The following is a 26,602-nucleotide window of genomic DNA, read 5'->3' as shown; positions in this document are numbered from 1 at the left end:
TTATTCTACAAGAAGCTTGATACTGACAACAGGACAGCTACATTCATACATGTACATACAAACACCATGTTTGCAACACTGCCAGGTGGTCAGAGGGACACAAACGTTCCAATACAGGCAGCACATAATGCACAACCCATGTATCTGGTGAATGCTTAGGCAGCATACTGTAGTGTACAAGACGACTTCTTACACACCTCACTGACAGAAGTGGAAATGGCTGCTTGTTCCAACATAAACAGCATAGACAATGTGAAGGCTAGTTTGAATCCGCGTTGAAGGGAGATAACTCCGTGCTAACCAGCGACATGTACAACAGATCAAGTACGAAGTTGTGTCCTTATAGTCAGGTGTCGTCTGCCCGAGTTTTGCGCTTCTTTGTCTTGCCACCCTCTGGAGGCTGCTCGGAGGATGTTCTCCTTTTCTTTCCCTCCTCCTCCTGTAAAAAACAACATAACCATTAACTGCTATAAACATTGGGGATTTGGAGTGTTCTCGAAATCATCTTTGATAGGGACAAATTTCAGTTTGACAACTCAAGATGTTTTGATTCTTTGACAATGAAAATAAATTACAATTGCATACACTTTGAGATAAAACTTCTCAAAGGTTGTCTTCACTGTTTGTTTGTTTAACACTGCACTCAGCAATATTCCAGCTATATGACGGTGGTCTGTAAGTAATTGAGTCTGGACCAGACAATCCAGTGATTGATATCATGAGCTTTGATCCATGCAATTGGGATACGATGACATGCATCAACCAAGTCAGTGAGCCTGACCACCCGATCCCGTTAATTGCCTCTTACGACAAGCATAGTTGCCATATTACGGCAAGCATGGGTTGCTGAAGACCAATTCTAACTCGGATGTTCACGGGTCCAAAAGCTGTCTTCACCTCAGCCAAAACACACTTTGACAAATGTACACTTTACACTGATATACCTTGACACTGATACACCTTGATCATTTACGTCTTACTCAATAAACACCTTGTCTAATAACACCTTTGCCAATTTCATTTCTTTTAAATTTCAATTTCAAATATGAATGTTTAATTTCGTCTAAATGTTAATTAGGTTGGAAAAAGAAAAGTTGGGGTGGGAGGAAGAGGGAGTCGTCATGATTTGTTGGGTTTTGAAGATTTTAGATAATTTGTGGGAAGTTTTACTTATTTCATCATGATTGTAGTATTTTAAGTAATTAATTTATACTGACAGCGACAGTAAATGAGTTGGGTTTATTACATTTTACTTACATCCGATCAGTGGAATAAAACAAAGCTGCTTTTCATCTATGTTTTTCCACATTTCAATTTTTGGGAATCGGCAGATTCATAAACCTAGTTTTAAGAAGAATCTGGCCTTGCTTCGACGAGTGTATCCCCTGGCAACCATACCCCTGCACACACATACCTTCTCCTGGAGTTCTCCCCGGCGAGACTGGCGCAGCATCTTCGTCTCATTGCTCTGTACCATCAACTGGGTACTGACATATTGCTGGAAGACAACACACAATCACTATAAGCTCATCACATCTAACACAGATGCAGGTAGAGTTAGGGTCTGATATAGGATCTTAAATATGGCTGTGTGGCCATACTGGAAATTGTATCAGGATTCTTTGAGCAAATTTTAGTAAGACATTTGATGGGATTGTAAAGACTTGAGATTCAGCTTCATAGGCCTTGTGAGTTCAGAGAAGAAATATCTGTTATTTAACTAAATTCGATTTAAAAAACAAGATGAAAAATGAAAATAAAACAGAAAAAATGTCATATTCTTTTACATTCCCACTAATACAACTTGTAAGTGGAAGTAAAGAAATGGCTAAATTTTCAACATGGCTGACTTGGCAGCATTTGTGTATAAATTGTTTCTTGGTTGATTTGAAAAAAAACCCCAAAACAATAACTAATGACTGATGTTTAAGTCAAGCTTGATTCCCAAGTCATAATGCATATCTAAGACCCTCACAAGACAAGACCCTCGCAGGCTAAAAGATGTTGTCATGGTTACCTCAATGTGTTGCATGACATCATTGTACATCTCCGTGGCCATCTTGAAAACAGGCTGGTCCGTGCTGTTGTACATGATGGCGTTTGTAAACATCAACATCATATCTCGCTGGAACTCTGGAGTGGTCCTCAGCACTCCTGTTTCAATGTTCTTCTTGATGGTTCCAAGGTCCATTGGCCTAAACATAATCCAGGGTTTCATTAACAAGTTTCACACAGAAACATCACTGGAACAGCAGGACATTCTACAACCAAGGCCAGGAACAACTGGACATTCTACAACCATGGACAGGAACAACAGGACATTCTAAAACCATGGACAGGAACAACAGGACATTCTACAACCAAGGCCAGGAACAGCAGGATGTTATACAACCAAGGCCAGGAACAACAGGACATTCTACAACCACGGACAGGAACAGCAGGATGTTATACAACCAAGGCCAGGAACAACAGGACATTCTACAACCAAGGCCAGGAACAACAGGACATTCTACAACCCAAACCAGGAACAACAGGATGTTATACATCCAAGGCCAGGAACAGCAGGACATTCTACAACCAAGGCCAGTAACAACAGGACATTCTACAACCCAAACCAGGAACAACAGGACATTCTACAACCAAGGCCAGGAACAACAGGACATTCTACAACCCAAACCAGGAACAACAGGACATTCTACAACCAAGGCCAGGAACAACAGGACATTCTACAACCGAGGCCAGGAACAAAAGGATGTTATACAACCAAGGTCAGGAACAACAGGACATTCTACAACCAAGGCCAGGAACAAAAGGATGTTATATAACCAAGGCCAGGAACAGCAGGACATTCTACAACCAAGGCCAGGAACAAAAGGACATTCTACAACCAAGGCCAGGAACAAAAGGATGTTATACATCCAAGGCCAGGAACAACAGGACATTCTACAACCATGGACAGGAACAGCAGGATGTTATACAACCCAAACCAGGAACAGCAGGACATTCTACAACCAAGGCCAGGAACAACAGGACATTCTAAAAACCAAGGCCAGGAACAACAGGACATTCTACAACCAAGGCCAGGAACAAAAGGATGTTATACAACCCAAACCAGGAACAACAGGACATTTTACAACCAAGGCCAGGAACAACAGGATGTTATACAACCAAGGCCGGGAACAACAGGACATTCTACAACCATGGACAGGATCTACAGGACATTCTACAACCACAGACAGGAACAACAGGATGTTCTACAACCAAGGCTGGGAACAACAGGATGTTATACAACCAAGGCAAGGAGCAACACCCAATCTGATCATATTATTTATCAATTCTCAAGTGCAGTATCTGTGAAGGCCATCTGTGCCATCAGCTATGTCAGTGTTCACATGTACTAGTGTGCTGTTGGTCTCACTTTCAACAAGACGTTACTCACCTGTGCACTATTCCCTTGTAGCCTGGGGCTATTTCATTGGTGACAGGGTGAAGGAATACATTGGCATATCTGAAACAGACCATTTCAACACATTACACACATGGACACAACGCTTTATCAACCGACTATTTACTCCACCTAAATGGATCAACTCCTACAAATATTCACCTTATGACAACAAGATTTGACATAGTGCTTGATATCTGAAGCAACAGCTGACTTACTTGTAGTTGTGTGAAACAACAGCTGATTTACTTGTTCTCTCAAACAACAGCTGACTTACTTGTTGTTCTGTCAAACAACAGCTGACTTACTTGTGGTTCTCTCAAACAACAGCTGACTTACTTGTTCTCAAACAACAGCTGACTTACTTGTTCTCTCAAACAACAGCTGACTTACTTGTTCTCCAAAACAACTGCTGACTTACTTGTTCTCAAACAACAGCTGACTTACTTGTGGTTGGCCGCTGATCGCCACACCAACATGATGGATTTCTTCCATGTCTTGAAGGCCTTCTCGTCCTCCGTGTCACTGCTTGAAACATAGGGAAGGCAAAATGAACAACCGTGTACACATGTCATGCATGTCCTACACAACAACTTCACACAATGTGCACAATCAATCTGACAACTTTTATTTTTATAAATATTAATATAACGCCTACATTATTCATGAATATCCAAAGTAACACCCACATGTGTCATGAATATCCAGTATGACCACCATGTATTGTGTATATCCATATTACGCCTACAAATACCATGAATATCCAAAATATGAACCATATATCATTTATATATGAAAGAACACCAACATGTATCATGGTTATTCTATATACATACCACATGGACAAGGAGGCAGGACTATTTGGAATGGATTCGGAGAAGATGGAGCCGCTGGTAGGCACAGGGTCGTCACTCTCTCGCATCTCGTCATCAGATAGATCAACATCACTGTGCTTGGAGCTGGTGTCATCCTTCCTGTCGTCTTCCTACAGAATACACATCACGTCATCAGTCTCCACACAGTGATCACCAGATCATCATGCTTGACCAAACTATGACATATTGGCACCATTAGGTTCTAGATTTGAGATGTAAACGTGATCTAATTCCAGGTGTGAGATGTATACACAATCACGTTCTAGATGTGAGATGTATACACAATCACGTTCTAGATGTGAGATGTATAAACAATCACATTCTAGATGTGAGATGTATACACAATCACGTTCTAAATGTGAGATGTATATGTGATCATGTTCTGGATGTGAGATGTATACGTGATCACATTCCAGGTGTGAGATGTATACACATTCACGTTCTAGATGTGAGATGTATACACTATCACGTTCTAGATGTGAGATGTATACACAATCACATTCTAGATGTGAGATGTATACACAATCACGTTCCAGATGTGAGATGTATACGTGATCACATTCTAGATATAAGATATTTATGTTATCAAGTTCTAGATGCGAATATTTATGTTATCAAGCTCTAGGTGTGAGATATTTATGTTATCAAGTTCTCGATGTGAGATATTTATGTGATCAAGTTCTAGATGTGAGATATATATGTTATCAGGTTCTCGATGTGATATTTGATATCAAGTTCTAGATCATAGGAATGATATGTAAACATTATCAAGTTACAGCTGCGAGATAATGACAAACCTGCACAGATCGTCGTGAAGGCCTCCCTCGATGACCCCCTCGACTTCCGCGACCTGCCAAAATAACAGATACAAACATTAGAAGGTCAGATATCTGATGGGTTAGATATTATCATGGCGGACCACTCCTGAGTTTGTGAGTTTGGGTTAACGTTGCTATGAAAAGTATTTCAGTGGTTTACAGTATCTCAGCTAGATGTGGGAGGAAAACCTGACCACTTTGGCAAAAAATAACAAGCACATCTATGCTGCTGAAAATCCTAGAAACTTAATCCAGGCAAACTGTATACCAACTTCAAGCCAACCAGTCCTTGTTTTAACCAATGAAAGCCGAGTGTCAGGCAGGGTAACAACATGTACCATCTTTTAGCATCTTTTGGTATGTTTGTTTGTTCGTCGTTTAACGCAGCAATCAGCAATATTCCAGCTATATGACGGCAGTCTGTAAATAAGAGTCTGGAACAGACAATCCAGTGACAGAAATCATGACCTGTTGCGGCTGGGGATCAAACCCATGACCTTCCGCTCTTCGGGCAGACGCTCCATCCACTACACCACAGAGGCGGTCTTAGATGACTGGGACACCCGTATCCCCTGGATCTCTACTGAACTTCTATCGATGGTGTTAGAGTGGGCAAATCTTGCAAAATTGTGGTGATGTGGTATTCTGTGCTGTACTTCAGCTTGCTCAGGTATCAAGTGATAATAATCTAAGGGCTAATAAAAATAATAGTCTTGGTTCTCAGGCACCACTTGCATCATCATAATGTATGTCTCATGTTACATTTTTTATTTCCATTTTCCAAAAACTTCCTCCTTATACTAAAAAATAAAAGAAGTGATCCAATATAGCACCCAGTTATTTCCCTTTACATGTGCAGTACTTGACTGCGCATCTCATGTTATGGTCATGGCGGCAATACGAGTTTGTAAGCTTGTTTATGTAGGGAGGCCCTTACCCTATATTGATGGTACACAACTGTTTATTTGGCTGCATACTAGTTTGAACATGCTAAAAAAAAAGGAAACACTATATTTTCAAAGGTCATTGCCTGCGAATCAATTCTTTTATTTTTTTAAGCCTAACATGGAGATAATAGATACTGGGTTAGATGAGGGAGAAGAATACAGGTTGACCAAATCTCACCTTTCCTCCTGCGTGGCTTGAATGACTTGCCGCCACTCTCGCTGACCTTGGAGGACACAGAGCTGGCTGGTGATGCTGGGTCTTCCTTGATTGAAACCTCCTCATCCACACACACAAAACTGCTGCTTGCAATCTCACTGGAGTCATCGTCTTCTTGCAACTATAACATGGCAAAAGTTAGACATGAAATAGGCTACAAACACATGCCTATCAAAACACATGAAGATTTTGTGACACACACCTGACCAGCTGTCATCTCATCCCTGTGGCAAACACACCTGACCAGTGGCCATCTCATCCCTGTGTCACACACACCTGACCAGCTGTCATCTCATCCCTGTGTCACACACACCTGACCAGCAGTCATCTCATCCCGTTGTCACGCAAACCTGACCAGCGGTCATCTCACCCCGGGATCACACATACCTGACCAGCGGTCATCTCACCCCGGGATCACACACACCTGACCAGCGGTCATCTCAACCCTGTGTCACGCAAACCTGACCAGCGGTCATCTCACCCCGGGATCACACACACCTGACCAGCGGTCATCTCACCCCGGGATCACACACACCTGACCAGCGGTCATCTCATCCCTGTGTCACACACACCTGACCAGCAGTCATCTCATCCCTGTGTCACACACACCTGCCCATGGCCATCTCATCCCTGTGTCACAAACACCTGACCAGCGGCCATCTCACCCCGGGATCACACACACCTGACCAGCGGCCATCTCATCCCCATGTCACACACACCTGACCAGCAGTCATCTCATCCCTGTGTCACAAACACCTGACCAGCGGCCATCTCACCCCGGGATCACACACACCTGACCAGCGGCCATCTCATCCCTGTGTCACACACACCTGACCAGCCGTCATCTCACCCCGGGATCACACACACCTGACCAGCAGTCATCTCATCCCTGTGTCACACACACCTGACCAGCGGCCATCTCATCCCTGTGTCACACACACCTGACCAGCAGTCATCTCACCCCGGGATTACACACACCTGACCAGCGGTCATCTCACCCCGGGATCACACACACCTGACTTGCGGTCACCTGCTTCCCACCACCCTTATGCTCAGGTCGGTGTTGTGGAGTATAGTCAGCCTGGGCCATCTCATCAGCCGTCCCATCATCCTCTGCCACATCATCCTTCCCATCTCCACCGTCACATGAGGGGTCACATGACTGGTCAGCTGACCCTTCTTGTGGATCACCATCATTGGAGCTGACCTCAACTGCCGTCACATCCACATTGACACTCTCATCAGCCGAGTCTAAAGAAAAAAACATCAACAATCCCTATATTTCATCCTCTCACTTTACTTTACTGATCAAAGGTGTCCAGCAATTTTGTGCCAGTCTACACACTATACATATAGTCCGTATTTCCTAGACAATAGCCCAAGACCAAGCCATTACTTACATGTCCTTACCTGACCCATATAAGAGGCCGGCATTTGTCATAAGTGCAGCCATTATTGCTGTTATATCTGTGAAGGGTTGGCTTAGTCGACTTTATCATTAGAACTGCACAGTATTAATGGGATACTGGTATACCTTAATATGCTTTTTGAACGTTATGTATTGAAATATTTTTTCCCTCGTCCTTGTATAATGGGTGAGTGAGTGAGTGAGTTGGGTTTAACGCCGCTTTTAACAGTATTCCAGTTATATCACGGCATGTCAGCTTAATGAGGGAGGAAAGCCCGAAGTGATGCAGGTCTCAGACATTTACCACTTCAGTGAAACCCACGAGCACGGGTATGGTGCTGACAAACCTAGAAACATAATCGGGCTGAACCCGGGATTCGAACCCACGATCACAGGTTTCAGGCGTGCCCAAGGGACGCAACTCTGCACAGCGAATTGCGGCGCATTAGACTACTGGGCCATCCATGCCCCCTTGTATAATGGGTAAAAAAATTAAGTTTTAAAGTATTTGCACTTTAAAACCTGAAATCTACACCGAATTAATTTACAAATGATTGCCCTACAAAATTAATTGCCAAAAAGCGGAAACATGGAATTGATTTTTCTCTCACAGTGTTATCTCCTGTATCCATGACAACAAAATGGCGTCAACTGACCATGCTGACTTTGTTATCTTAATATTTACTTTTAATAGCATGTTGTAAATAGGATCTGCATGTAGAATCAGTGTCAATCACTGTCAAACACCTCAGGTTTCAATATGTCGCAATATGTATTGCAATACGGATCTCAGTACCCAATATATTGCAATACAATTTTGGGGTCAATCAGCAACCTTATTATGGTATTCAAATGCTTTGAAAATCTTACTCTCAAACCTAGCCCTTTATAGAGTATGTATCTAGATAGAGACAGGGGTTCCTGTTAGGGGAAATAAGGTGCCATTTGATGCTACCCACCTTGATCCAGGGGTTCCGTGGACTTGGGTTCGCCAGACTCTAGGATATCAAGGGGCGAGGGTACTTCAGTCACGGTGATGAGGGGGGCGCTGGTGACGGTGTGGGACGACGGGGTGGTCTCAGACACTGGCTTTGGCTGTGCCCTTGTGAACAACAGTTTGGACAGTGTCGGGGCAGCTGAAGAATGAATGAAGGGGAGTTATTATGGCAGAAATCAACAGTCTTGATACTCTCAATTGATGTTTATTGTCCGTTATTCCATGACAATAATAAGTGAAAAGCTCATTCGTTTGGATCTGTTATCATGCTTTTCCTTTGAACATTAGCGTTGAATGAACAGTGTTGAGGTTCAAGAAACTAGAAAATAACAAGAAAATCTGCTAAGTTACAGTGTAAACAGTGAATTGGCTAAGTTGTTACAAATACAAAATTCTACAAATATTATAATAGCTTCAACATTACTTTAGATGTACACACATTGTATAAATATGAATAAGCAGGTTATAAACTTACATCTGTGTTCTGCAATAGTTCATGACATGTTTCTCCAACCAAGGAGACCTTTCAAACTGAAGGCGACAGTGGATGAGGTCACATGACCAGAAACTAATCCCATGATGCACCCCAACTGATAATAAGTCACAAAAACTTTTGCCTGATCCTGGGATCGAACCCTGGACCTTTATGCTGCTAGTCCAGTGACATAACCAACAGACCATTGTTTACCACACAGCTATATGTCTGCAGTCTAATGTATTTCTCAATACTGAGACAAAGACTACATGTTTTATGATCGGTGGAAGTGAAATATTATTTAGAACCCTGAGCTTTAGCCTATAAAATTGCAGCACACATTTCCACCATTTTAGAAATGTCTTCAACCTTAAGCTAAATTAACAGGTGAGGGAGTTGCTTGACCACTGACCACATGATGGGGATGTTGGCAGGGATTCTGTGAGGGGGATATTCTGGACAGCACTAGCTGCGATTTTCAGTTGTTGCTGGAGTTGCTGTTGTTGCTGGAGTTGCTGCTGTGCTTCCCTGGCTTGATTGACAGCTGCCTCCCTCGCCTGGCTCACAGCTGATTCAGCCGACTGCTGCAGCTGTAGTGCCAGCTGCTGGACCTGCTGGGCCTGTGTAAGAGCCTCGGCCTGCTCAGCCTCCTGAAACAGTTTGAGTGTTTGTTTGTTGGTTAACGCCACACTTAGCAATATTCCAGCTATATGATGGCGGCGTGTAAATAATGAGCCTGGACCAGACAATCCAGTGATTGACATCATGAGCATCGATCCACGCGACTGGGATACAATGACATGTTTCAACCAAGTCAGCGAGCCTGACCACCCGATCCCATTAGTCACCTCTTGCGACAAGCAGAGAGTGAGTGAATGAGTGTGTGCACCATTGTCTGAGAGCTTGTTTCTACCCGCACTGACTGACAGGATACAGAAACAGTGAAAAGTGCAATGCCTGGTATGGAGAAGGTGACTAAGGAGGAAAGTGGCCAATTCCCCATCTGGATCAAGTCAGTGCCGAACAAACTGAGTATTGGTTGGTTCATTATATTTAAGAAATATGAGTTAGTGAGTGAGTGTGGTTTTACGCCGCTTTTAGCAATATTCCAGCAATATCATGGCGGGGGACACCAGAAATTGGCTTCACACTTTGTACCCATGTTGGGAATCGAACCCGGGTCTTTGGCGTGACGAGCGAATGCTTCAACCACTAGGCTACCTGACCGCCCCTTAAGAAATATGAAGGGGTGACAGAACCCTCTCCCCCTCCAAACACTCTCAACAATCTTGCCACTGATTTACAGGGGTATATGGTTTCCGTGGTTGGTCGGAAAGACATTTACTTATTTCGAAAGGGGGCGGTCGGGTAGCCTAGTGGTTAAAGTGTTCGCTCATCACGCTGAAGACCCGGGTTCGATTCCCGACATGGGTACAATGTGTGAAGCCCATTTCATATGTCCCCTGCCATGATATTGCTGGAATATTGCTAAAAGCGGCGTAAAACCTTACTCACTCACTCACTTAGAAAGGCAGACTGGAATTTCAAAACATTTCGAAATGCCTTGGATAAAATGAAGAAAAGAATTTTCTTAGACAGCTATGTTTATAGCATATTATCACAAGAAAGGAAGCATTTCGATTGGCCGGGAGCTCAACGACGTGAATGCATGTGTATGTGTGGCTGAAAGTTCTATTAACGGTCCTGTAGTACTAGCACTCTATGATACCATGCTACAGTTTAACATGTGTGATGAAAGAATGTGTTAAAGCAACAAATGTGACATCTCACGTTCTTCAGCTGTTGCAGACTGTTGGCAGACTTCAGTTTACTCTGTAATAGAGATGACAGAAGTGGGGAGGTAGGAGGAACAGCCTTGGTACGAGGTTCAGGCTGTTGTGCTGACACCCCCAACGGTGTTGTGGACAGATGTAGAGGTGGGTCGTCATCACTCATCTGAAACATACCATCAAACATGGAATCAACATGCCGACAATAATGTTACCATGGTTACATTCCAAATAATATTAAAAAAATCATCACTTTTAAAATAATCCAGTTGAAACACATGTACCATAATAGCACATCCATTTGTTATGATCCGTGACCTCTTACCTTTGGAACCTCAAGCAGAGGGAATTCTGGGTAAGACTCCTGCGTGTCTTCCTGTTCTGACATACTGCTCTGTGACGTGACAGATGGACGCTTGGGGCCCAACACACGCTTGCACTGCTGGGCTGTGAACAACACAGACATAAACATCAGCTCATGCACCTTGATATAGACTGATGGTTGATTTGGGTTGATTTGTTGTTTAACGCCGCACTCAGCAATATTCCAGCTATATGATGGTGGTCTGTATATAATCGAGTCTGGACCACACAATCCAGTGATTGACGTCATGCGCATCGAACCACGCAATTGGGATACGATGACATGCATCAACCAAGTCAGCGAGCCTGACTAACCGATCCCGTTAGTTGCCTTTTACGACAAGCATGGGTTGCTTAAGACCTATTCTACCCCGGATCTTCACGGGTATGATATAGACTGACTAAGATGTATATACATAACTACATGACCAGGCAAGCAAGGCCATTTCCATAATCGAACTCAAACAATGTTATGGGTCAAAGTGCCAGAGGAAAGGTTATATATTATTAGTTTAATTTCAAACAGAACCCAAGCCGGTATTTTTTCCTGAAAAGGCTAATTCACTTCCTACTACTTGGCACTTTTATGTATGCCAGTGTCTTCTGATAACAAAACTAAACTTCTAAAGAATTTCTGTTTTTTGTGGCTAAACGTGATCTAGTTTGACTGACCACTAAAACAGTAAACAGTAATTTCGATGATCCAATCTTCAATCATGACGTTATGATCAATTTCCAAATCTAGTCAACATGACAAAAGGAAAAAACATCTTCTGTCCTGGGTTCTAACAACACATTCTGTCATAGTTGGTAACAACACATACTGTCCTGGTTCATAACAACATATTCTGTCCTGGTTGGTAACCTGAGTAGTAACAACTTCTGTCCTGGGTAGTAACAACATACTCTGTCCTGGGTAGTAACAACATATTCTGTCCTGGGTAGTAACAACATATTCTGTCCTGGGTAGTAACAACATACTCTGTCCTGGGTAGTAACAACATATTCTGTCCTGGGTAGTAACAACATATTCTGTCCTGGGTAGTAACAACATATTCTGTCCTGGTTGGTAACAACATACTCTGTCCTGGGTAGTAACAACATATTCTGTCCTGGTTGGTAACAACATACTCTGTCCTGGGTAGTAACAACATATTCTGTCCTGGGTAGTAACAACATATTCTGTCCTGGGTAGTAACAACATACTCTGTCCTGGGTAGTAACAACATATTCTGTCCTGGGTAGTAACAACATATTCTGTCCTGGGTAGTAACAACATATTCTGTCCTGGTTGGTAACAACATATTCTGTCCTGGGTAGTAACAACATATTCTGTCCTGGGTAGTAACAACATATTCTGTCCTGGGTAGTAACAACATATTCTGTCCTGGGTAGTAACAACATATTCTGTCCTGGGTAGTAACAACATATTCTGTCCTGGGTAGTAACAACATATTCTGTCCTGGTTGGTAACAACATATTCTGTCCTGGGTAGTAACAACATATTCTATCCTGGGTAGTAACAACACATTCTGTCCTGGTTGGTAACAACACATTCTGTCCTGGTTGGTAACAACATATTCTGTCCTGGGTGGTAACAACATATTCTGTCCTGGGTAGTAACAACATATTCTGTCCTGGTTGGTAACAACATATTCTGTCCTGGGTGGTAACAACATATTCTGTCCTGGGTAGTAACAATATATTCTGTCCTGGTTGGTAACAACATATTCTGTCCTGGGTAGTAACAACATATTCTGTCCTGGGTAGTAACAACATATTCTGTCCTGGTTGGTAACAACATATTCTGTCCTGGGTAGTAACAACATATTCTGTCCTGGGTAGTAACAACATATTCTGTCCTGGGTAGTAACAACATATTCTGTCCTGGGTAGTAACAACATATTCTATCCTGGGTAGTAACAACATATTCTATCCTGGGTAGTAACAACATATTCTGTCCTGGGTAGTAACAACATATTCTATCCTGGGTAGTAACAACATATTCTGTCCTGGGAAGTAACAACATATTCTGTCCTGGGTAGTAACAACATATTCTGTCCTGGGTAGTAACAACATATTCTGTCCTGGTTGGTAACAACACATTCTGTCCTGGGTAGTAACAACATACTCTGTCCTGGGTAGTAACAACATACTCTGTCCTGGGTAGTAACAACATACTCTGTCCTGGGTAGTAACAACATATTCTGTCCTGGGTAGTAACAACATATTCTGTCCTGGGTAGTAACAACATATTCTGTCCTGGGTAGTAACAACATATTCTGTCCTGGGTAGTTCAACATATTCTGTCCTGGGTAGTAACAACATTTTCTGTCCTGGGTAGTAACAACATATTCTGTCCTGGGTAGTAACAACATATTCTGTCCTGGGTAGTTCAACATATTCTGTCCTGGGTAGTAACAACATATTCTGTCCTGGGTAGTAACAACATATTCTGTCCTTGGTAGTAACAACATATTCTGTCCTGGGTAGTAACAACACATTCTGTCCTGGGTAGTAACAACACATTCTGTCCTGGGTAGTAACAACATGTTCTGTCCTGGTTGGTAACAACACATTCTGTCCAGGGTAGTAACAACATATTCAGTCCAGGGTAGTAACAACATATTCTGTTCTGGGTAGTAACAATATATTCTGTCCTGGGTAGTAACAACATATTCTGTCCTGGGTAGTAACAACATATTCTGTCCTGGTTGGTAACAACACATTCTGACCTGGGTAGTAACAACATATTCAGTCCTGGGTAGTAACAACATGTTCTGTCCTGGTTGGTAACAACACATTCTGACCTGGGTAGTAACAACATATTCTGTCCTGGGTAGTAACAACATGTTCTGTCCTGGTTGGTAACAACACATTCTGTCCAGGTTGGTAACAACACATTCTGTCCCCCTTACCTTGGGCCTGAGCCCGGGCGTCCTCCATTGCTTTCTTCTCTGCCTCCCTTGTAGCATCCTCAGCGGCCTTCTCTCTGCAACACCATCAACATCAACAAGCTGACAACATCGCTACATCGCTTCCAATGGTTAAAAACCTGATAACATCGCTTCCCAGTCCCACGGGAGACAACATCATGAACATCAACCAGCTGACAAGAACATCGCTTCCCAGTCCCACGGGAGACAACATCATGAACATCAACCAGCTGACAAGAACATCGCTTCCCAGTCACACACAAGACAACATCATGAACGTCAACCAGCTGACAAGAACATCGCTTCCCAGTCACACACAAGACAACATCATGAACGTCAACCAGCTGACAAAAACATTGCTTCCCAATCACACACAAGACAACATCTTGAACATCAACAAGAACATCGATTGTACTAGTCCGGACTGATGCCAGTTTTTAGTGCTAGCTCACTGAGATACCATGCCACAGTTTAACATGAATACCCCACTCAGACACAGTATACTGACTCCGAGCCGACCAGTCCTTGTTTTAGCCCCTTAATGCCGAGCGCCAGACAGGGTAACAACAAGTACCATCTTTTAACGTCTTTTGGTATGATGCGGCCAGGGATCGAACCCCGGACCTTCCGCTCTACCACAAGACAACGGAGGCGGCTCTCTGACATCATGAACATCAACCAGCTGACAACAACATCGCTTCCCAGTCACACACAAGACATCATGAACGTCAACCAGCGGACAAGAACATCGCTTCCCAGTCACACACAAGACAACATCCTACACATCACACCTCCATCAGGCACTCAGCACACATCGCACATACAGTCCTGATCCCAGCTACAAGTACGTACACCTATACATCCCACCTCCATCAGGCACTCAGCACACATCACACATACAGTCCTGATCCCAGCTACAAGTACGTACACCTACACTTCACACCTCCATCAGGCACTCAGCACACATCACACATACAGTCCTGATCCCAGCTACAAGTACGTACACCTACACTTCACACCTCCATCAGGCACTCAGCACACATCACACATACAGTCCTGATCCCAGCTACAAGTACGTACACCTACACTTCACACCTCCATCAGGCACTCAGCACACATCACACATACAGTCCTGATCCCAGCTACAAGTACGTACACCTACACATCACACCTCCATCAGGCACTCAGCACACATCGCACATACAGTCCTGATCCCAGCTACAAGTACGTACACCTACACTTCACACCTCCATCAGGCACTCAGCACACATCACACATACAGTCCTGATCCCAGCTACAAGTACGTACACCTACACTTCACACCTCCATCAGGCACTCAGCACACATCACACATACAGTCCTGATCCCAGCTACAAGTACGTACACCTACACATCACACCTCCATCAGGCACTCAGCACACATCGCACATACAGTCCTGATCCCAGCTACAAGTACGTACACCTACACTTCACACCTCCATCAGGCACTCAGCACACATCACACATACAGTCCTGATCCCAGCTACAAGTACGTACACCTACACTTCACACCTCCATCAGGCACTCAGCACACATCACACATACAGTCCTGATCCCAGCTACAAGTACGTACACCTACACTTCACACCTCCATCAGGCACTCAGCACACATCACACATACAGTCCTGATCCCAGCTACAAGTACGTACACCTACACTTCACACCTCCATCAGGCACTCAGCACACATCGCACATACAGTCCTGATCCCAGCTACAAGTACGTACACCTGCATCTGTTCCCACATCTCCATCAGGCACTCAGCACACATCGCACATACAGTCCTGATCCCAGCTACAAGTACGTACACCTATACATCCCACCTCCATCAGGCACTCAGCACACATCGCACATACAGTCCTGATCCCAGCTACAAGTACGTACACCTATACATCCCACCTCCATCAGGCACTCAGCACACATCACACATACAGTCCTGATCCCAGCTACAAGTACGTACACCTACACTTCACACCTCCATCAGGCACTCAGCACACATCGCACATACAGTCCTGATCCCAGCTACAAGTACGTACACCTACACTTCACACCTCCATCAGGCACTCAGCACACATCGCACATACAGTCCTGATCCCAGCTACAAGTACGTACACCTACACATCACACCTCCATCAGGCACTCAGCACACATCACACATACAGTCCTGATCCCAGCTACAAGTACGTACACCTACACTTCACACCTCCATCAGGCACTCAGCACACATCACACATACAGTCCTGATCCCAGCTACAAGTACGTACACCTACACTTCACACCTCCATCAGGCACTCAGCACACATCACACATACAGTCCTGATCCCAGCTACAAGTACGTACACCTACACTTCACACCTCCATCAGGCACTCAGCACACATCGCACATACAGTCCTGATCCCAGCTACAAGTACGTACACCTGCATCTGTTCCCACATCTCCGTGAGGCGGTCATCATATTGTCCGGACTTGATACACTCCACATCTTTCTTCAATTTTCTGAAGTAAAGAAAACATGCATAAATTGTGTATTCCCGCATGAACTGACATATTTCCATAGCATGTCATTAATGTGCATGAACATTTACACTTTATGCACACACTTTTCCCAACTACACAACTCACAGAAATTCATGTATACAAACATGTTCAAAGGCTAACAACTTGGCTACCATTGACTTTTCCAGTAGTATTTTCATTTCCATGCAAACTATGTTTAATAGAATACAATTCTTTATTTTAAATGAGCATGATTTTACAATTAGACAAAAGCCAATAATTTGAGCAAAATAATCCAAGAAATGTCAGATGCTGCTGCTGCTGTTGATGATACGGATGATGATGATGATGATGATGATGATGATGATATACTTAAAGCTCCTCCATTCTAATTTTGAGATAGGACACATCACAAAAGGATGTCCTACCATACTTGTTTCTTGTGATCAGACAATTTCAGGCAGTAAAACAGAAATATTGGCAGCCTCACAACAAGCAGTTTCATGCACTGCAGCTAGCCCAACCTACTTGTATCTCTGCTGTTCCCCCAGGGCAATCTTACGAAGTTCCTCAATTCTCTCTGTCATCAGCTTACGGAAGATTTGGTCTGCAGGTGTGTCAGTCTCTCCTCCATCGCCCCGCTTCCGTCTGAGGGAATCAAACACATGATAATGCCATGCTCATGACGGGAATATGGTTTGATGTACCCTGTGTACCCTGTGTACCCCGAGAAGAAGGTACATCAAGCAGTATTCCTCATTGGATAAGCCCACAAAACATTTATCGTACCACCATCTTAATAATTTTTCCCATTATCTCCAGAAAATTTCAAGAAATTTCAAAAAGAAACCCTATATTGGAAATAAAATCTTCCCAATTCATGTTAAATTTGAAAAGAGGTCTACCTAAAAAACAAGTGTCAAATGTTCAGTTTTACATTACTGCACTGAATACAAAGAGGAAAGTCAAAAACAATTATAATTTTGAATAAAATAAAAAAACCATCCAAATTTGCCTGCTAAATGCACTTGACATAATTTGGAATCCTAGACAAAATCCTGGTAATGTGATGCAAGCTTCTGTCAACTACAAACACAGTCCGTGACTTCAGCCACTAGTCAAATCCAAGTTAAGAAAAGTTTGGTCAGTCTAGTAAGCTATGCAAATAAAAATCCATACATTAACACTAAAAATAAGATCTACTGAAAATGATATCTAGGCAGAGGTCGGGCTAGAAGTCGCAAAATATTTTAACATTATCCCAGGCACCATCACATGTGTCTACAAATGTAACTGACTCACTTGGGTGTCTCCACCTTCTCCAGGAGATCGGAGTACTGCAAGGCACAGTTCTGAAGACAGGAGAGGATACAGTTACTGTATGGTTACAGTCAAATACTTATCATGCTTATATTCAGGTACTCATATTTTGGCTGGTTGAGCAAAGATACCCACGTATTTGCACCCTCCCCTAATTGCGAAAACAATTCCATATTCCTTCTTTATTCATCATTTTCTGTTGTGTTGGACCTCATAACTCGAATTATTTAAATTTATCTCTACATGCACCAACTGCATGGAAAAAAAAATCACATTTTTGTCTGACGAACCCTAACTTGTCCGATGTTGTAACACACTCAGTACCTGTAACCTCTATGTACCATACTACATCACTGATCCCTTTGTTCTATGAAGTCTTCAGCAACCCATGCTTGCTGTAAAAAGAGACTATGCTTGTGGTAAGAGGTGTCTATGATAGTGCTAAGAGGCGACAAACGGGACCGGGTGGTCAGGCTCGCAGACTCGGTTGATGCAATTCAATTGCGTGGATCGATGCTCATAATGTCAATCACAGGACTGTCTGGTCCAGCCTCAATTATATGTTATATGTAATTCATGACACATGGCACAATCATCCGAGTTCTGAGATTGTACATATTTTTAGACTAGTTTTTGCATGTATGTTGTAACTTTGATAAACTTTTGGGACTAGGGTCCCACCTGGTTTTGTCTGGGGCAACTAAGTTTTCATGTCAACATGCACCTGGTGCAAGTTAAATCCAGTTCCTTCAACATGTTCAGTAGAGCCTGTATGTCTTATTACTATCATGATAAGTACCCTGGAAACTTTCTACATAGCGGAAGTGACGTCAATATCTTAATCACGTTAGTGTCTTTCATTGGAGATATTAGAGCTCATTTAAGTTATTTGATTTGTCAGCTACTCTTAGCTTTATGGCATTTATGAAAACAGAATCGAAGATGGACTGATGGATTGAAGGACAAAGGTCCATGACATGGGCTCACTTTGACGATGCTGTGAACTTTTGAAAGGAGTGATATTTCCTTACCTTCTGGGAAAACCAGTTTGCTGGTCGCTGGGTTTCCACATATGGCTTGATAGCCCTGCTTACTGACACCCTGCAGAATAAAGTGGATAGTCTAACTACAGTGTTCCGACTGGCTTTCCACAATGGCTCGATATCCCTGCTTACTGACACCCTGCAGAAATCTGAATAAAGTGGATAGTCAAACTACCGGTACAGTGTTCTGCTGGCTTTCCACATATGGCTTGATAGCCCTGCTTACTGACACCCTGCAGAATAAAGTGGATAGTCTAACTACAGTGTTCCGACTGGCTTTCCACAATGGCTCGATATCCCTGCTTACTGACACCCTGCAGAAATCTGAATAAAGTGGATAGTCAAACTACCGGTACAGTGTTCTGCTGGCTTTCCACATATGGCTTGATAGCCCTGCTTACTGACACCCTGCAGAAAAAAGTGGATAGTCAAACTACCGGTACAGTGTTCCGCTGGCTTTCCGCATATGGCTTGATAGCCCTGCTTACTGACACCCTGCAGAATAAAGTGGATAGTCAAACTACCGGTACAGTGTTCCGCTGGCTTTCCACATACGGCTTGATAGCCCTGCTTACTGACACCCTGCAGAATAAAGTGGATAGTCTATCTACAGTGTTCCGCTGGCTTTCCACATACGGCTTGATAGCCCTGCTTACTGACACCCTGCAGAATAAAGTGGATAGTCAAACTACCGGTACAGTGTTCCGACTGGCTTTCCACATATGGCTTGATAGCCCTGCTTACTGACACCCTGCAGAATAAAGTGGATAGTCTAACTACAGTGTTCTGACTGGATTTTGAAACTGCCAGTTCTTGTGGACTGGCAACTCTAAAAATGACCAGTTCCCCTAATTTTTGTTAGTCCCAACTTTCAACAAATATAAAAACGTATGAAAATAACCTGGTTTTAATTCTTTTAACATCATGTTCAATGCAATGACGTCATCTCTGAAGTAACGTAGCTAGATCTACATGTCATTCACACAAAGTTCAGTCACAATTGTCTCTGGTTTTTTTAAATATTTCGAGACTAGTTCCCAACAAACATATATTTAACCTTGAAGCAAAGCAATATCTTATTTCCTTGCACTAAAAATAGACAAGGAGAAACCCTGATGGTAACAGACAAGCTGATTTGTTGGCAAATATACTTATATCATGTATATGAACATCATAGATGTTTTGTTCAACAACAAAGATTTAACATTTACATTATTTGCCGGTCTACTGGGACTGGCAGTCACATGAATTACCGGTCCAAGTCTAATGGTACCTGTAAAAAATGGTAATTACAGGTAAACGGGAGCACTGCTTACTACATACATTGCATACATTGTAGGCATCAGGAATACGGGAGCATAATGGGAGACAGGTGAAAAAATGTCATCATTTCCAGACAACTGTTACCATGGTTACAATACACAGACAACAGAGAGAAGTGAGGAGGGATCCAAGCTCTTACCAGTTCTGGTCCCCACTCTTCATGACAGAGCAGGCCAGAGCCAGCTTCTCCCTCGTCGACCACGTGTCCACCGGTCCCTGGTGCAGCTTCATCTCTAGACAACAAAATGTTCTAATCATGTTAAAAAATCCAAGGTTTATCACTGTATTATGCTTGTGACCTCTTCATATATTTATATTTGTGACTATGTATGCAAATATGATTATGAAGTCAAAGTCAAGATGTAAATAATTCTCCAATAAATAATTACCAGATTTATTATTTCATCTGCGACCGACTTTCTTGAAAATCCCTGCCTATGCACATTTCATTTGGAGTCTTTGTCATGCTTAATTCATCACCAATTGAAACATCTTGTTTCATTTGTATTTGATGTTCTGCAAGGTATTGTTTTATATTAAGATAACTGTCTCATAAACTAAGCCAATAATCATGATAATAGCAATCAGCTAACTGGCCATACATTCTCTCACAGATCTACTGGTAATGTAGTAAAAAAACACCCCCTTATATAACATAAAAGTATTCTATTGCAATGATCAGGAAGACATTGTATGTGAAACTATTATTCTACAGGAAAAAGATGTTCCAATATCAGGTTGTTTTAGTTGCAGCTTACGCAAAATGTATTTAACCACACTCCCGGATATATTTTACGTATGGAACAGTTACTCCAAAGCTTTCAACAGGTGGGACAGTCTAAAACAAGTTTTCTAAATTCCATGTGCCGCCTCTTCACATTACCAAGTGATTACAATGAACCGTAATATAATACCTCATAAATTCCCCCCCTCACCCCCCCTACGTAAGATTGTCCACAGTAGCAGTCATCCTACTCATGTATGCAATTGTTGTTACTGTTAATCCTACACTGTTAATCCTATACTGTTAATCCTATACTGTTACTCCTCCACCTACTATATATTCTGTACCATGTCCCTCATTCAGTCTTGCTTGACAATGCTATAAGCATGATAAGGATCTATACCAAAATGTTGCTTTTTACAGTATTAAAGAAGTTGTTATCCATCATGTCCATAAAATTGTGTCTACCTTGTCCAACAAAACTGTCAGGCAGGTGACCCATAAGTGTTGCCTGCCCATCTTCAAAGTTACCTTCCCCCATTCAGTCATAATAAATATTTAAAAACCACCAACAGATCAGCTAATAAAAGTGAATACGTAAGTAGATCTAGTCTTATTATCTGCCAGACAGTTGGAGGAAAATTTCATCATGTCCATCCAGCCTGACAGAAAAGTTACATGCCATGGGCAGGTGGGTATAGGCAGTTCTTTTGGACACTGCAAGTCTCTTAAGAAATTATTATTTAAAATAGTTCCTATTAGTTCCCCTTCACTCCAATCGTAACTGTTATTCAATTGCGACAAATAAAATAAGACAAGATTTTCCACAGATTAAGGACTTGGCCAGACAAGGTGATATTCAGAAGCAAGCACTGTTCACACCCCAAGGAAATGACCACCAAATATGCCTGTCAAGTGTCATTTGAACCTTAATATTATGGTGTTAGGATATTATAGACCATGTAGACTGTTTTATTAATCATGTTAATGATGACTCTAGTGTATCCCAATGTAGATGTTGTTTATATCTCTCTGTTGTGTCTTTTCATAATGACATTGTTGTATATAGTTACTAATTTCTATCAAAATAATATTCCTCAGAGACTAAGCAAGATAGTCCTCTGAATACGGATTGCCGGCTAATGAAGCTGTGGACAGTGTGTTGGAGTGGCATCAGAGAACCACTTGTTATCAAAACTGAAACTGACACAATCACAGTTCTTTTGGGATAAGAAAGTACAATTTTATCATATTTATATTAATGGTTGATATCAATAGAGCATCCCAGGGATTGGAAAATCCACACACATGCTTGTGTTGTCAACCAGGATAAAACTGATAATATGTTCATTGTTTTAAAGTAAATTCAGACCAATGTTATGACGGCCATAACCATGATAACAGGCAAGTTCGATACACAAGTGACATGACCAATTTGCCACAGCATACTGCGTTCTCTCTTTAGCCACAGCATTCAGCGCTCTCTCTTTAGCCACAGCATACTGCGCTCTCTCTTTAGCCACAGCATACTGCCCTCTCTCTTTAGCCACAGCATACTGCGCTCTCTCTTTAGGCTTCACCTATTTCATATTAACCCAGGCAAAAAATCCGAGCTAAAATGAACTAAAATGCGCTGTTTGCACTGACAGTAAGCTGACAGGTTGATTTTAGATTGAAGCCGCATTATCAATGGACCACAACAGGAATACCATTCACGCAAAACACACACACACACACACACACACACACACACACACACACACACACACACACACCGGACCTGCGCACACATTTACCTTGTGTTTGTTGTCACTTCAAGTTCGAAATTATCCAGCAAAATTCGATCAAATGGCTGAAATGTTGATTCTCCGCGGATTCCCAGCGTGTGAGAAGGCAAAAAGTTCCAACATTCAGATGTGTTGAGATGGTATCCTAAAAGGTAAATGGGCGTGGCAAGTCTTCCATGTACATTTCAATCTTCAATTAAAACGCAAAGCAATAGATGATGCTCTCTACAAAAGCACGTCAAGCTTGCCGCCATTGTTACATTTTCTACACATTGTTGAAGGGATCGCTTAAACGTTACAGTAGATTATCACAGCGCTGCATTGAGTTTCTTACGATAGTTGCGCAGAATACTGAAATGTAGCGTCGCAGAAATTGTCACTCTAGAATTTACTAAATATATATGAAGAGAGACCACGGCAATTACCAAATAATGAAATACTATGAATTAATATTTGTACAGAATTTGTTCTAAACAAACGCATGTCGTACAATGCCATGTTCGCTACATTCCATTGAGAACTCACTGCTACTAGTTTCAACACAACTAATTGTAGTAAATGTGCTGACTGTATGTGTGTGGCGAATGTGGTGCACATTTGAAACACATTCCGTTATAAGTATTTGAATTCATTTAGAAGTGATACACATAGCCTAAGAGAGAAAATTTATTATGAGGAACACAACGTTTCGGAGTATATGCTTATGATGAAGGAGTGAGCATATACTCCGAAAAGTTGTGTTGTTCATAATAAAGAAGCTGACATCCATATATTCCCTCTATTATATATCGCCATCTTTCTAGTAAACACAGGTCAAGTAATGCAGGCATCAATGGTACTTAGTTAGACTCCAGAATGTAGAGCATAGTAGCATTTTAATGAAGGGCAAAGAAAATATTTAACAGAATAGAAAAAAATATTCGAGCAATGTTTAAGTCCAGTCATTTAAATGGGAAACCATACAAGCTATTTTTAATTTCAAACTTAAAAAGGCATCATTGTATGAAAATCAGGGAAGAGTCTAATAACAAGACTACGTCCTAAACATACAAACTTTGTTTTATTGTATATTTATTTTATAAAGTTTTCAAAAATGACATATTCCTTCAAAATCAATGTCACGTGAAACATGTCTTAAAATAGAATCTGTAAGTGTTTATCAGAATGGCACATGGTTAAACAAAGCCACGTTGTATTTAACAGTTTGTAGGTTATATATCTCACAAAATAAGAACAAACAGTTTATCAAAACAATGATATTTTATTCTGATTTAGCAATACGCCAACATATCACGATATTAGTCAACCAGAGACCATATACTATTGTGGTATGTGAATAACATTGAAAAGACACTTTTTCCATTTCGGAGCTTGTTTGCCATTAAACCTGTAAAACTGAGCATTGTGAGACCCGGCTTTTGTCCTGCTATCTGGTACTGTCCGCTATTGCTCATCTTATCAAGGGGCGTAGGGTAGCCAAGTGGTTAAAGCGATCGCTCGTGAAGATTAGATCCGGGTTCGATTCCCACATGGGAACAATGTGTGAAGATCATTTCTGGGGTCCCCTGCCGTGATATTGCTGGAATATTGCTAAAGGGGCGAAAAACATACTTATGGTGATACAAAACTGCCTCAGTTTTAGTCACGTTTGTCCCGCGAAATGTCGAAAGCGGTCCAAAGATATAGCAGAGAACGGCCCTAAAATTAAGATTGGTGAAGACGGCCGCAAGGGTTGGTGAAAAACGACCCGATATGATAAATGTATAAATTCAAACAGATAAACGTAGCCATATGGAGGGGAAAATACTATCAGTAAAACAACTTTCTTCACTAATTTGTATATATTGAGCAAAAATATTTAAACACATCAATTACTCAGGAACAGGTGGATGAACTATGTCTATGCTTTCATATAATATCGAGATGATAGTGACCGCCTTGTGGTAGTGCCCGGAGAGCGGAAGGACTCGGGGTTCGATCCCCGGCCGCGTCATACCAAAAGATGTTAAAAGATGATGCTTGTTGTTATCCTGCCTGGCGCTCGGCATTATGAGGCTAAGATAAGAACTGGTCGCCTTGGAGTCAGTACACTGTGTCTGGGTGGGGTATTCATGTTAAACTGCGGCATGGGATCTTAGTGGCTTGAAGTGAAAGATCGGCATTAATCCGGACTAGTACAAGCAGCCACACACACACACGCAATCACGCACGCACGCACGCACACACACATACACCATGCATGCATGCACGTTGCTACATAAGTGCAATAACCATTTCACCTCGCCTCACCTCCAGATGGTAGTATATTAGGAAATACTATAGTGAGCATGGTTAGTGGCAACCTCCCCCCCCCCCCCCCCCCCCCCCCCTCCCTCCCCTCCCCTCCCCTTCACTGAGAGGGCCCGGGGACTTGTGTGGTCGTTTGTTTTGTCGTTTAAGTACCAGACACGTGCATAAATATTTTTATATTGGCATCTTTAAATGATGACTAGATTCGTTGGCTATAGCATTGTTTTCGTTCTTATTATCTCTTGTGTTGAAAAAATAACAAATTTCAGGTGAATAAACTTCTTCTTTGAACCTTTGAAGAAAGTATTACGAATTGTAAACAAACAGAAATGTCGTAGTGGGATTAGAGAATTAACAAACTATATACGCGGAATGAGGGATAATCTGTAGAGAGTGAATGAATAGTGTCAACCCTAATCTGTTTCGAGAAGTTTTTCTATTGACATCTTTGTCATTTAAAGAGAGAAAGTTAAGAACGGAAGACATGTCAACACTACAGTGAGTGAGTGAGGGAGTGAGTGAGTAGGGTTTAACACCGCTTGGGTATACCACTTCGGTGAAATCCAAGAGCACGGGTATGGTGCTGACAAACCTAGAAACATAATCGGGGCGAACCGGGATTCGAACCCACGATCATAGGTTTCTGGCGTGTCCAAGGGACGCAACTCTGCACAACGAATTGCGGCGCCTTAGACGACTGGGCCACCCGTGTCCCCCAGCACTACAGAAATCTCCATTGATGTGATCTTATTGTTCGGGGGTTTGGGTTTGGTTGTAGGGTGGGGTGACCCAGTCGTCTAGGGTGCCGCGATTCGCTGTGCAGAGTTGTGTCCCTTGGGCACGCCAGAAACCTATGATCGTGGGTTCGAATCCCGGTTCGCCCCGATTATGTTTCTAGGTTTGTCAGCACCATACCCGTGCTCGTGGGTTTCACTGAAGTGGTAAACGTCTGAGACCTGCATCACTTCGGGCTATCCTCCAACATTAAGCTGACACGCCGCGATATTAATGGAATACCGTTAAAAGCGGCGTTAAACCCAACTCACTCACTATTCTAATCCGGATCTTCACGGGTCAGTATACATTTACTGGGTAAAGGTATCTCAATGGGCTGTCACTATAATTGGCCCTGACCGATACAAGCAGCTATAGTCTCTCATTATATTATATCATATGGGCCACTGGCCTCAAGTACAGCAAATAAAGAATTGAATTGAATTGAGAACAAGCAGCCACACAGAGACACCAACATCTACATTCACGTTCCTATATAAATGCAGCAATCTTGAAGGAGGCGTTAACCACTTTGCC

At 42.4% G+C, this 26,602-nt stretch overlaps 1 protein-coding gene across 2 annotated transcripts; it reads right to left on the bottom strand.

The window, feature by feature from the left end:
* On the bottom strand, window positions 1–23,297 carry LOC139452828 (bromodomain-containing protein 8-like). Of its 2 annotated transcripts, XM_071234453.1 has the most exons (20): window positions 23,012–23,297; window positions 20,631–20,724; window positions 19,157–19,226; window positions 18,108–18,157; window positions 17,334–17,453; window positions 16,725–16,805; window positions 14,254–14,327; window positions 11,298–11,419; window positions 10,974–11,138; window positions 9,595–9,832; window positions 8,670–8,846; window positions 7,318–7,553; window positions 6,264–6,423; window positions 5,118–5,170; window positions 4,282–4,430; window positions 3,893–3,973; window positions 3,440–3,508; window positions 2,018–2,195; window positions 1,415–1,498; window positions 1–439 (listed from the first exon to the last, which is right to left on the bottom strand). In XM_071234453.1, the coding sequence occupies exons 2-20, from the start codon at window positions 20,720–20,722 to the stop codon at window positions 347–349; spliced, it is 2,292 nt and encodes a 763-aa protein (XP_071090554.1). In that variant the 5' UTR covers window positions 20,723–20,724; window positions 23,012–23,297; the 3' UTR covers window positions 1–346. The 2 variants fall into 2 exon arrangements, with proteins under 2 accessions (XP_071090554.1, XP_071090555.1); XM_071234454.1 differs by lacking the exons at window positions 16,725–16,805; window positions 17,334–17,453; window positions 18,108–18,157; ... (1 more) ...; window positions 20,631–20,724; window positions 23,012–23,297 and adding an exon at window positions 16,036–16,060.
* Between the last annotated feature and the right edge of the window lie 3,305 nt (window positions 23,298–26,602).

Source organism: Haliotis cracherodii, unplaced genomic scaffold, assembly GCF_022045235.1.
Source record: "Haliotis cracherodii isolate W230 unplaced genomic scaffold, xgHalCrac1.p SCAF_9, whole genome shotgun sequence".
NCBI classification, from domain to species: domain Eukaryota; kingdom Metazoa; phylum Mollusca; class Gastropoda; order Lepetellida; family Haliotidae; genus Haliotis; species Haliotis cracherodii.
Note: the sequence above shows the minus strand (reverse complement) of the source record. Positions and strands in the feature narration are given on the sequence as shown.

Coding starts and splice junctions, on each gene's coding strand:
- LOC139452828 (XM_071234453.1), bottom strand. CDS start 20,722: ATGAAGCTGCACCAGGGACCGGTGGACACGTGGTCGACGAGGGAGAAG. Junction 6,424..7,317: donor AGCAGGTGACCGCAAGTCAG/GTGTGTGTGATC, acceptor GCCATGTTATAG/TTGCAAGAAGACGATGACTC. Junction 3,509..3,892: donor CGATCAGCGGCCAACCACAA/GTAAGTCAGCTG, acceptor GGTCTGTTTCAG/ATATGCCAATGTATTCCTTC.